The sequence below is a fragment of the Phyllobates terribilis genome, unplaced genomic scaffold (assembly GCF_046119375.1).
Source record: "Phyllobates terribilis strain yellow unplaced genomic scaffold, ASM4611937v1 Scaffold_11__3_contigs__length_659146591, whole genome shotgun sequence".
In the NCBI taxonomy this organism is placed as follows: Eukaryota; Metazoa; Chordata; class Amphibia; order Anura; family Dendrobatidae; genus Phyllobates; species Phyllobates terribilis.
The window spans coordinates 283385430-283398072 of NW_027362771.1; the positions used below are offsets into that span (position 1 = coordinate 283385430).

The following is a 12643-nucleotide window of genomic DNA, read 5'->3' on the forward strand; positions in this document are numbered from 1 at the left end:
GTGACGTGGGATAGTTTTTAGTTCCCGTGGATCGGCCACCGTCTTTGCCGTGCCAATGTCGCGCACATGCTCCCGTATCCTCACCCGTAGCTCCCTCGTGGTAAGTCCGATATAAATTAAATTACAAGCACAAGTTGCGTAATAGATTACATTAGTTGAAGCACAGGATATAAAATGACGGATTTGATAGTCACGGGAGCCATCGGATGAGGAAAAGGAGACAGAGCGCACGGCATTGGCGCAGGCCAGACAGCGTCCGCAGGGAAAGAAACCGAGTCTTGGTCCACGGGACCCGAACGGGTTGGTTGGTGGGGGAATGTAATGACTCCGTGTCAACATGTCACCGAGGTTATTGGCTTTCCTGGGTGTCATGAGTGGATGCTCCCCCACAAGATCGCGTAGGGAGGGCTCCGCACCAAGAACACCCCAATGTTTGGAGAGGATCCGCCGCATCTCCCCCCACTCGTGATTGAAGGTGGAAATGTAGCGGATCCTCCCCGTATCTCTCTTCCTACCAAGAGGAATTGAGTATAATAATTGGTTACGAGAAGTAACCCTCGCCCTCCTATAGCCACGGCGGATGCATCTATTGCTGTATCCTCGTTCCTGGAATCGTCGAGTGAGATCAGCTGACTGAATCTCAAATTGAGAGTCAGTTGAGCATATGCGCCTCATCCTCAGGAATTGTCCCACCGGGACGGCACCAATGGTAGAAGTAGAATGAGCAGAGGAGGCATGAATGAGGGAATTTGTAGATGTCAATTTGCGAAAGACATTTGTCTGTATATAACCTCCTTCATCAATTTCCAAATTAATGTCCAAAAAGGACATTTTGGATTGATGATGGGTATATGTAAGCCTAATTCCCCATTCATTTTGATTTAACCTGCTCATAAATGCCTCCAGCTCCTGCGCTGAGCCCCGCCACAAAAGAAAAATATCATCTATATATCTCAGCCATGTCACGGCCAGGTCGCTACCCTGGACACCCCCATCGCCAAAAATGTCTCTTTCCCAAGCACCCAGGAAGAGATTGGCGTATGGGGGTGCACAGGCCGCTCCCATGGCCGTGCCACGTCGCTGAAGATAGACAGTATCCTTAAATAAAAAATAATTATGATGCAGGACAAAGCGCAGGAGCTCGAGCAAAAAGTCACCAGAGGGGCCGTCCAGGTCGGAGCCCCGGAGGAAGAGGCGCACAGCTTCCAGGCCCAATTCATGTTGGATACACGTATAGAGGCTTTCAACATCCGCCGTGACTAATAGGGTCTGATTATCCACAAGGACCCCGTCGACCCGTCTCAGGACCTCCGATGTGTCTTTGACATAGGAAGGTAAGGTCTCCACTAGTGGGCGAAGGTGATTATCAATAAAAGTGCAGATAGGGCCCACCAATCCACCTATACCAGACACAATCGGACGTCCCGGTGGGTGGAGGGGGTCCTTGTGGATTTTAGGAAGTAAATAAAATGTAGCTGTACGAGGGAAGCGTACTGTTAACGCCTCCACCGTTTTTTTATCAATAATATCCATTTCACACGCCCGGGCTAGGATGCCTTGGAGGGTGGAGGAAAAGGAGGCGGTAGGATTAGATGGTAATTTGGAGTATGTATTACTATCCCGTAGTTGTTTCAGGGCTTCTTTTTCGTACTGTGAGCAGGGCCAAATTACAATGTTGCCCCCCTTGTCGGCTGGTTTTATTACGACGTCTGTTAAAGACTGAAGTTGGCTAATCGCTTGCCGCTGTGAATGTGTCAAGTTGTCGAATTTTCTGCGAGTAGATACCATTTTGTGGTAGCCTGCTACAATTGGTAGCTACATTTTCCCCCTGTCACTACTTACACGGTTCAGCGTGAGAAGTGACAGGAGGTGCAGGGATGAGGTGAACGCTGAGCGGAGATTGGGGGATGGGGAACATATCAGAGAGGTGATCGGCTGCCTGACACTGAACACTCCGCGTATCTAATCCCAGCGCACGATACACTCCCATCCTGAGTGATACATTCCGCCGAGCCCTGTATCTAATCCCATTCTGATATACACTCTGTATTTCATCCCAGTGTGTGATACTGTTTGTGTATCTAATCCTGTCATATGTGATACAGTACACTGAGCCCTCATCATGTGATACGGTGTACATATCTAACCTCAGCGCATGATACAGCGAGCAACACCAACTAACAATCAGCGCTGCAAGCCGTCCTCGGTGACACTGTCCACGTCAGAATTACTTAGCAGTCACTAACAATATGGCTTTGCACTATGATCCTCAATTTATCCACCCTTTTCTTTAAGCAAACACCTGGAAGAGAAGGGAAAGGAATTGCTCCCACTTGCGATGCATTTGGACGAGTGCAATCCAATAAAAAAATCGGATTGCACTCGCCCCAATGCTGCAGCTCACATCTACGATTATTTTCTCATGCAGATTTGGCATGAGAAAACAAGCGCAGCATGCTGCGATTGCACCCATGAATCGGACCACACTCACCCATATAAGTCTATGGGTGCGTGTGAAACATCGCACTGCACTCGGATGTTACCAGAGTGCAGTGCGATTCCCGTGGACGCTGGCAACAGAGGAGATGGAGAAATTAGTTTCTCTGTCTCCTCCACACCTGTGCTGTAATTCTCTTATGGGAGAGGATGGGAGCACAAAGCACTGACACCCGGGTCACACTCGCAGCAGAGCAGGAGCCGAGTGTCATTAGCATATCACATCCAATGCTCTCACATCGAATGTGATACACTAGTGGGACCCCGGCCAAAGAGTGACATCTCACACGTGTGAGTTAGCAGTACACTACGTGTAGGTTTTCATGGCAAATTTCAGCAGCTGCTCCCCCTAGTGTTTAAAAGTAGAAATCAAATCTTTTAAAATTATTTTTTATATTTTATACTAGAGCTAGGCAAAGTGGCTCATCCAGTTCGGCCTGTGGATGGACCGAAGACAGCCGAAGGGTTGAAAAAAGTGGCCCAGGGGCCACACTATGCCCACCACCGCCCGCTTCCCGATGTCACTGTTATCAGCATCCTCAGGATGCAACAGCGGTGAATACATTGGTGGAGGACGGAGCCATGAGCTCCTTCCTCCACCAATCAGCGTGTGAGACAGCAAACGCCATGATGTCATTACACCGCATCTGCTGTAAGGAGGGTCTGTGCACAGGAGACAGGAAAAGCAGGAGCGAGGTTAGTGTTTTTTTTTTCCCTCATATGTGTATTGGATGTGTGCATGCATATAGGAGGCTATGTGAAGGCTCATACTGTATGTAGGGGGCTGTGTTGGTGCTCATATTGTATATAGGGGGCTGTGTGCAGGGTCATACGATATATAGGGGCATGTCAGCATACTTAATTCTGCTTACTATTAAGTGATAACATTAAAGAAGCACTCCCATCAAAATTTTTATCCTCTTAGGGTATGTTCACACTAGGCGTTTTTTCAGCTTTTTTCTGCAGCAAAACCTGATCTCTTGGCAGGAAAGAAGCTGTGTCAAAAATGCAGGTTTTGGTGCATTTTTGGTGCATTTTTCAGGATCCCAAAGTTCAGCTTTGCTTCCACCACAGAAGCATGAACACAGGTCACCAATGCAAGAGATATGTGAAACCATATTAACTATAATTTCAAATTTAACAGTGGGGAAGGTGAATTGCTCAGGAATAGTTTACCTAAGACACTGGCAGTGCATTGAGTTTGAAGGACACTATTTACTTTCACACTATTGTCTGCCATTGAGTTGCTCAGGGATTGTTCAATTTCACACCTCCGTGGGCCACAGGTGTTGTTCAATCTCACACCTAGATCAGCCAATGTTTACACTGTACACATCAGTAATTTAATTAAACTCTCCTAATCCAAACTGCCATCTCAGGTGACCAAGACAAGATGGTAAAATTACAAAAATAAATGAGTTTCACATATTGCTGTACTTACCCTTTTTTTACTAAAAACGCAGCAAAACCTGATAGCTATGTTCACACGAGGCATTTTTTCACCACACATTACTTTCAATGGGTGGAAAACGCAGAAAAAAACGCTGAAATAAGTGACATGCTCTATTGTGCAAAAAACAATGCAAAGCACAAAATACTGATGACACAAAAACCAAATGTGTGTGCATGAGATTTCTGAAATTTCATAGACTTTGTTGGTACTGTAAAACACAGCTGAAAATTTGCATGAAAAAATGCTTCAAAAACGCCTAGTGTATACATGGCCTTAATATATTGCAATCATCATATTATAGAGCAATGTGTACTTACAATTGCTCATTTTGCCTTTCTACCCAATTAAATTCTTCTGTTTTCCATTAGGTGTATGACATTCCGTGATTAAAAACTAACTGGTTGAATCCTTCTAAGCTCTATGTAGAAACAGGAGGTCAATTCTCTCTGCACAAGTCATGAGTCACTGCAAAAGTCTATGGCAGGGGGGAGGAGGGAGCAGCCGGGTCACAAGTTGAAGAGGTGAATGATAAATGCATAGAGAAGAGACTTCCTGTTTCTACATAGAGCAGAGAAGAAAAGAAGAATTAGCTGAGTAGAAAGGCAAAATGAGCAATTGTAAGTGCACAGTGCTGTATAATATGATGATTGCAATATATTAAAAAGGATAAAAACTTTGACGGGAGTGCTTATTTAATATAAAATAATAAGAAAAATTGTAATTAATGTTAATATTAATATTGAGCAGAATAAAGTTCAGCCTATTTGTTCGGCCCTCCACAACAGTCATGGTCTCTCATGTGGCCCCTCGGGAAAATTAATTGCCCACCCCTGCTTTATACAAAAAAAGAAAATTAATATTTTTTTTAATTTAAAACATTAATAGTTGACTTCTTTTAAAATTGTTGAAAAATTTTTTTTTTTTTAATAGCACATTTCCTTTAAATACATATTCCCATCTCAAACATTTTTATCTGATAGGTGCAGGTGTCAGTTGTGGGATCTGCATCTATTCCTGGAGAGATGTCTGTCGCAATGTTTTGGCATGCAAATATCATTTATTGACTGACTTTTATTTATTTTTTTAAGGTTTTTGTTTATGCATAACAACAGTTCTGCTTTTTTTTTGCATTTTCTACAATGTAGTAAACATTTTTCACTAAAACATTTGTAATATCATCGGTTACAATGAAGAATTCTAACCTTAAAGGCATTGTCAGCAGGATTTCACGCCTCCCACGCCTGTGTAGCTTTTTCAAAGACAAATCCAGCAATACATTTACATGGTAAGGCTATGTGTCCACGATGCAGAAATGCTCCGGATTTTTCCTGAGCGTTTCTGCATCTCCCCTGGCAGAAAAAGCGCATGCGGATTGTACATGCGGATTGTACATGCGTTTTTCCTGCCAGGGACATGCGGATGTGAAGCATTTTTCACATGCGATTTCGCATGCGGGTTGTCAAGCGCTTTCCAAGCGATTTTAGCATCACTTGGAAAGCACTTGACAACTTGGTCACACTATATAAATCCAAGCAATCGCCATGGATTTTATATAGTGTGACCAAGTTATAGTAAAAGAATGGTAAAAAATAAACATTATAACTCACGTTCCGATGGCCCCCAGTCTCCTCCTGTGTGTCCAGTGTGTTGGGCGGCTCGCGGTGGTCTAAAAGGACCTTCCATGATGTCATTTAGTCATATGATTAAATGATGTCATGGAAGGTCCTTTTAGACCATCATGAGCCGCCGGTAAGCCAGGACGCATTGCTGTGGAGACCGGAGGCCATCAGAAGGAGAGTATAATGTATTTTTTTATTTTAAAATTCTTTTTTTTTTTTTTTACAGGTACTATGGTACCCGGGTCTGGAGGAGAGTCTCCTTCTCCAGACCCGGGTACCATCCGCACATTGAATCGCTTAATATCCGCATGTGCACATGTAGTCATGCGGATATTAAGCAATTCAATGCAAGTCAATGGCGGAGAAAACGCAGCGATTACGCAAAATAATTGGTAGTGCTGCGGATTTTTCCGCAATGATAATCCGCAGCGGAAATTTCTGCAGCATGTGCACAGCACATGCGGATTATCATTGGGGAACATGGCAGGCCTTCTACCAAGCGTTTTTTAAGCGTTTCTGCAGCGGAATTGCCGCTGCGGAAATGCTTAAAAAACACATAGTGGGCACACAGCCTATGTCTGTTCCTCCATTACTAAGAAATCAACATTTAATTGATCTGCAAATGAGGCTAAAGAACTATTGTAGATCTGAAGCCTTTGTCACTCCAGCTCTATTCCCGACCTCCATATGCTTGACTAAAGGCTCCTTGGCCTGAAGTCACGCATATAGGCTGGCAATCATGCAGGAGGAGGCGGCACTGAGCTGGAATGACAGAGGCTTCAGACCTACAGCCCATTTTGAAAATCAATTCAAATGCTGATTTCTCCGTAATGGAATGGTCATGTGAAGGTATTGCTGGACTGGATTTGTATTTGAAAGAACTACGTGCGTGCGTGCGTATATTATATATATATAGTTTAGGTGGTGAAATTCTGCTGTGTTTTTTTTATGGGATCTCCAACATGTTCATATAGGTGAGATGGTCAGCCACAGTTACCTTCACCAGGTCATGAAGCAGGTGCTACGCACTCTACATGATCACAGATGACACAGTTATGGTGGCTCTTCACTTGGCTCTGTTCACATTTAACTACAGCCAGATTGAAGGATCTGTACACACAGATTATTAGGCCAATATGATTAAAGTTGAAGGCAAATAATAAAAAGATTGATTATGAATAAATGAATAATAATTATATTAAAATAATGAATAATTAAAGGACCACAACCTATTTCTGAGTTGTCATTAAATGCGCTTCCGCGGTCTTCCCTCTTACCTACTAATGGTCAGTTATTTCAATTGTAAACATACTTGGAGCACTAGATCATGACGTGCATGAATTATTCATATAAAAGAGAATGTATGACTACAGACTGTAATACTGGGCATACCTGCAATAACAATGACCCTCAAATCTTTGTCATCAACTTCATGTAAGAGGTCTTTCTCGAGGGACTGAAGCATAGCAAGTGACAGGGCATTTCTCTTCTGAGGATTATTCATGGTTATTTTCCTGTACAGAAATAGGTGATAGTTATAACCAACAAGCTTTGCAATTATGGTAAGTAAGAAATACAATTGGTTGTCAATGTGTGATTATTGGGTAGTTCCATGATCTATAAAACTATGTCTTGTACTGCAGTTCAACCCTATTAAAGCAAATCTATAAGCAGAATTTCACCTTCAAACTACGTGTGTGATATTTACTTAGAGAGTTTGCTCCTCTGTTACTGAGAAATCAGCCTGAATTCATATGAGGCTGTAGTTCTGAAGGCTGGGTCACTCCAGCTCTATTCCCAGCCCAGCACAGCCTCTTATTGCTTGATTGACAGATTCTTTGGTTTGAAGTCACACAGCACAGATGCTCTCAGTCAAGCAGGAGGAGCAATCACAGGGAGTCCTCCTCCTGGAGCTGGAGTGACAGAGGCTTCAGATCTTTAGCCTCATTTGCATATCAATTCAAACTCTGATTTCTCAATAATGAAGGCAATGTAATGGTATTGCTGGACTTGTCTTTTAAAGAGCTACATGCGAATATAAATAGTTTGGGGGTGAAATCACACTACAGTGAAGGGATGGTTTCTGTCTGTTTAGAAACTCAGAATTATAATTACTAACTTATTTTGCAGCCTGCCTTCTTTTCTTTTCATATGTTTACCGGTCAGATACCATCCACATTATTTTGTTCTCTGACTAATGAATGGAGGGGACTAGGGAAATATTAAAATACAGGTGCATCTCACTAAATTAGAATATCATCAAAAAGTTAATTTATTTCAGTTCTTCAATACAAAAAGTGAAACTCATATTATATAGAGTCATTACAAACAGAGTGATCTATTTCAAGTGTTTATTTCTGTTAATGTTGAGGATTATGGCTTACAGCCAATGAAAACACAAAAGTCATTATCTCTGTAAATTAAAATAATTAACAAAAAACACCTACACATTTAAACAGGTCCCTTAGTCTGTTTCAGTAGGCTCCACAATAATGGGAAAACCTGCTGACTTGACAGATGTCCAGAAGGCAGTCATTGACACACTCCACAAGGTCCCAGAGTACCAATTTTCATTTGGAAATCAAGATCCCAGAGTCTAGAGGAAGAGTGGAGAGGCCACAATCCAAGCTGCTTGAGGTCTAGTGTGAAGTTTCCACAATCAGTGGTGGTTTGGGGAGCCATGTCATCTGCTGGTGTAGATCCACTGTGTTTTATCAAGACCAAAGTCAGTGCAGCCGTCTACCAGGAAATTTTAGAGCACTTCATGCTTCCCTATGCCGACAAGCTTTTTGGAGATGGAAATTTCATTCCCCAGCAGGACTTGGCACCTGTCCACACTGCCAAAAGTACCAATACCTGGTTTACAAACAACAGTATCACTGTGCTTGATTGGCCAGCAACGCCTAACCTTAACCCCATAGAGAATCTATGGGGTATTATCAAGAGGAAGATGAGAGACACCAGACCCAACAATGCAGACGAGCTGAAGGCTGCTATCAATGCAACCTGGGCTTCCATAACACCTCAGCAGTGCCACAGGCTGATCACCTCCATGCCACGACGCATTGATGCAGTAATTGATGCAAAAGAAGCCCCGACCAAGTATGGAGTGCATTTACTGAACATACATTTCAGTTGGCCAACATTTCGGATTTTAAAAACATTTTTCAAGCTGTTATTATAAAGTATTCTAATTTACTGAGATAATGACTTTTGTGTTTTCATTGGCTGTAAGCCATAATCATCAACATTAACAGAAATAAACACTTGAAATAGATCACTCTGTTTGTAATGACTCTATATAATATGAGTTTTACTTTTTGTATTGAAGCATTTGCCAGCAGCTTTTCCCAACTGCAGTATACACTTAGCCTTATACCTTTCACAAATAACTTCAGAGTAAAACACTGAGGCTCTTGTAAAGAAGATGTCCGAAATCGGAAGAAAATTAAAACAGGTTTTCCAGTGATAACTTACTAAATGGTGGGGGTCTGACCATTTGGACAGGCACCGATTGGCAGAAGAGCAAATTTTTACACCCGTTACAAAAATGGAGTGTAAGTATGCATGCCTGGCCACCGCTTCATTTATTTTCCATGGGACTGCCAGATAAAGCCAAGTACAGAGCTCAGAAACCTCATAGGGAATGAATGGAATAGTGGTTGAGCATGTGCACTGTCGCTCTAGTCTGCCAATCCGAGAGGGTCCCTGCAGTCAGACCACCACTGATCAAAAAAGTTATATATTAGAATAGCTTGCTTTCACATTAAGGTTGTGATTGTTTGCAGGGGTATTTTGGGGTGGGTAGAAGGGAACATTTTTACTTCAGCAGAGTAAACAGAGGCCAGCTATCTCCTCCATTCTGTTGATTTTCTTAAAATCTCAGAAAACTTCTTTACTCTTTAAGGCTGTGTGCCCACTATGCGTTTTTTAAGCATTTCCGCAGCGGCAATTCCGCTGCAGAAACGCTTAAAAAATGCTTGGTAGAAGATCCGCCATGTTCCCCAATGATAATCCGCATGTGCTGTGCACATGCTGCGGAAATTTCCGCAGCACAACCAATTATTTTGTGGAATCGCAGCGTTTTTGCCGCGATTGACTTGTATTGGACCGCATGGAATCCGCATCACTGCATCTACAGATGCGGATTCCATGCGTTTCACTGTGCGGATGTTACCCGGGTCTGGAGAAGAGGAGACTCTCCTCCGGACCCGGGTACTATAGAACCTGTAAAAAAAAGAATAAAATAAAAAATAAATATACTTACCTTCTGATGGCCCCCGGTGTCCTCGTCTTGGCTTGCCAGTAGCTCGCGGTAGACTAAAGGACCTGCGCTGACGTCATTTAGTCATGTGACGGGTCACGCGACCGCTGACGTCGGCAGGTCCTTTAGTCTACCGCGAGCTGCCGGTAAGCCAAGACGAGGACACCGGGGGCCATCAGAAGGTAAGTATTTGTTTTTTATTTTTTACCATTCTTTCGGTCACACTATATAAATCCATGCCGGTTGCATGGATTTATATAGTGTGACCAAGTTGTCAAGCACTTTACAAGTGATGCTAAAATCGCTTGGAAAGCGCTTGACAACCCGCATGCAGAAATGCATGTGAAGACCGCTTCACTTCCGCATGTCCCTGGCAGCAAAAACGTATGTACAATCCGCATGCGTTTTTTCTGCAAGGGAGATGCAGAAACGCTCAGGAAAAAATCCGGAGCATTTCTGCATCGTGGGCACATAGCCTAAAGGGAATCTGTCAGTAACAGGGCTGTGGAGTCGATGTCCATTTTGGTGAAGTCGGAATCATAATAAAATGGACCAACTCCAACTCCTAAAATATATAATAAATTGGGTACAGTACAGTCATGGCCAAAAGTATTGAGAATGAGATAAATAGTAATTTTCCCAAAGTTTACTGCTTCATTTTTTGTAATGACAATTTGCATATACTCCTGAATGTCAAAGAGTGATCAGCTTAACAGCAATTACTGTACTTGCAAAGTCAATATTTGCCCAGAAAATGAACTTTAACCCCCAAAACACATTTCAACATCATTGCAGTCCTGCCTTAAAAGGAGCAGCTAACATCGTTTTAGTGATTGATCCATTAACACAGGTGTGGGTGTTGATGAGGACAGGGCTGGCGATCAGTCAGTCATGATTAAGTAAGAATGACATCACTGGACACTTTAAAAGGAGGCTGGTTCTTGGTATCATTGTTTCTCTTCAGTTAACCATGGTTATCTCTAAAGAAACACGTGCAGCCATCATTGCACTGCACAAAAATGGCCTAACAGGGAAGAGTATCGCAGCTACAAAGATTGCACCTCATTCAACAATCTATCGCATCATCAAGAACTTCAAGGAGAGAGCTTCCATTGTTGTCAAAAAGGTTCCAGGGCGCCCAAGAAAGACCAGCAAGCGCCAGGACCGTATCTTAAAACGGTTTCAGCTGCGGGATCGGACTACCAGCAGTGCCGAGCTTGCTCATGAATGGCGGCAGGCTGGTGTGAGTGCTTCTGCACGCACTGTGAGGCGGAGACTCTTTGAGCAAGGGCTGGTTTCAAGGAGGGCAGCAAAGAAGCCACTTCTCTCCAGAAAAAACATCAGGGACCGACTGATATTCTGCAAAAGGTACAGGGAGTGGACTGCTGAGGACTGGGGCAAAGTCATTTTCTCTGATGAATCCCCTTTTCGATTGTTTGGGACATCTGGAAAACAGCTTATTCGGAGAAGAAGAGGTGAGCGCTACCACCAGTCTTGTCTCATGCCAACTGTAAAGCATCCTGAAACCATTCATGTGTGGGGTTGCTTCTCAGCCAAGGGAATCGGCTCACTCACAGTCTTGCCTAAAAACACAGCCATGAATAAAGAATGGTACCAGAATGTCCTCCAAGAGCAACTTCTCCCAACCGTCCAAGAGCAGTTTGGCGCCCAACAATGCCTTTTCCAGCATGATGGAGCACCTTGCCATAAAGCAAAGGTGATAACTAAATGGCTCATGGAACAAAACAGAGATTTTGGGTCCATGGCCTGGAAACTCCCCAGATCTTAATCCCATTGAGAACTTGTGGTCAATCATCAAGAGACGGGTGAACAAACAAAAACCAAGAAATTCTGGCAAAATGCAAGCATTGATTATGCAAGAATGGACTGCTATCAGTCAGGATTTGGTCCAAAAGTTGATTGAGAGCATGCCAGGGAGAATTACAGAGGTCTTGAAGAAGGGGCAACACTGCAAATATTGACTTGCTGCATTAACTCATTCTAACTGTCAATATAACCTATTGGTACTCATAATATGATTGCAATTATATTTCTGTATGTGATATAAACATCAGACAAACACTAATAAAAACGAGAGGCCAGCAGATCATGTGAAAATATAATTTTGGTGTCATTCTCAAAACTTTTGGCCATGACTGTAGTTCAATGCAGTTTGTGGGGAATATTTTTTCATAAGAATTTGGGAAAGTTCTGAAATGTCCTATAAATGTCTGTCCTATTCCTGATCTAAGGGTTTAGACTTTTAGCTGAGATGAATCTGTGCTACAGTAAATTTATCACTTAAACATGAGCCATGTATGAGGGAGTCAGAGTCGGTGTCATGGAAATTGAGGAATCGGAGTTGGAGTCGGAGGTTTGGCTTACCGACTCCACAGACCTGGTCAGTAGGATCAACCCTTCTAAGACGTCTAGATCTGCGACCCAATGTTTTATTCCAGAGAAATTCACTTTTTTGTATCTATCTATCTATATAAATAAATGAGCTGTTCGGGGCTCTAGGTCTGACACTGATCTGCATGAGAATCTGCCTCCATAGATTTTAAATAAAAGAGGGAGTGTGGGACATGTGACTAACACAGAACAGGAGAACTGAAATGTATCACCTTACAAACACATTTGCTGCAGATCACAGCTCTGCTGTATTGCAACACTATTGCAACACTGACTGATTGTGAGATGGAAGCTGAGTGGAACCTGCGGATGTGTCAGGTATAATCACACACAGCTTTGCAGTAAGATCAGGAGAGCAGAGATTGGCCATTACATATTACACTGGCAACTGCTCCTTTT

General features: G+C 42.9%; 1 protein-coding gene across 13 annotated transcripts in view; it reads right to left on the minus strand.

Annotated features, from left to right (window-relative positions):
* The window catches only part of ECHDC3 (enoyl-CoA hydratase domain containing 3), a 122632-nt gene that overhangs the window by 11347 nt on the left and 98642 nt on the right, over positions 1–12643 (minus strand). For all 13 annotated transcript variants that reach the window (XM_073652406.1, XM_073652410.1, XM_073652409.1 and 10 more), the window contains one exon: positions 6961–7082. In XM_073652406.1, coding sequence (XP_073508507.1) covers positions 6961–7072 — 112 coding nt within the window. In that variant the 5' untranslated portion in view covers positions 7073–7082. The remainder of the gene's footprint in view (positions 1–6960; positions 7083–12643) is intronic.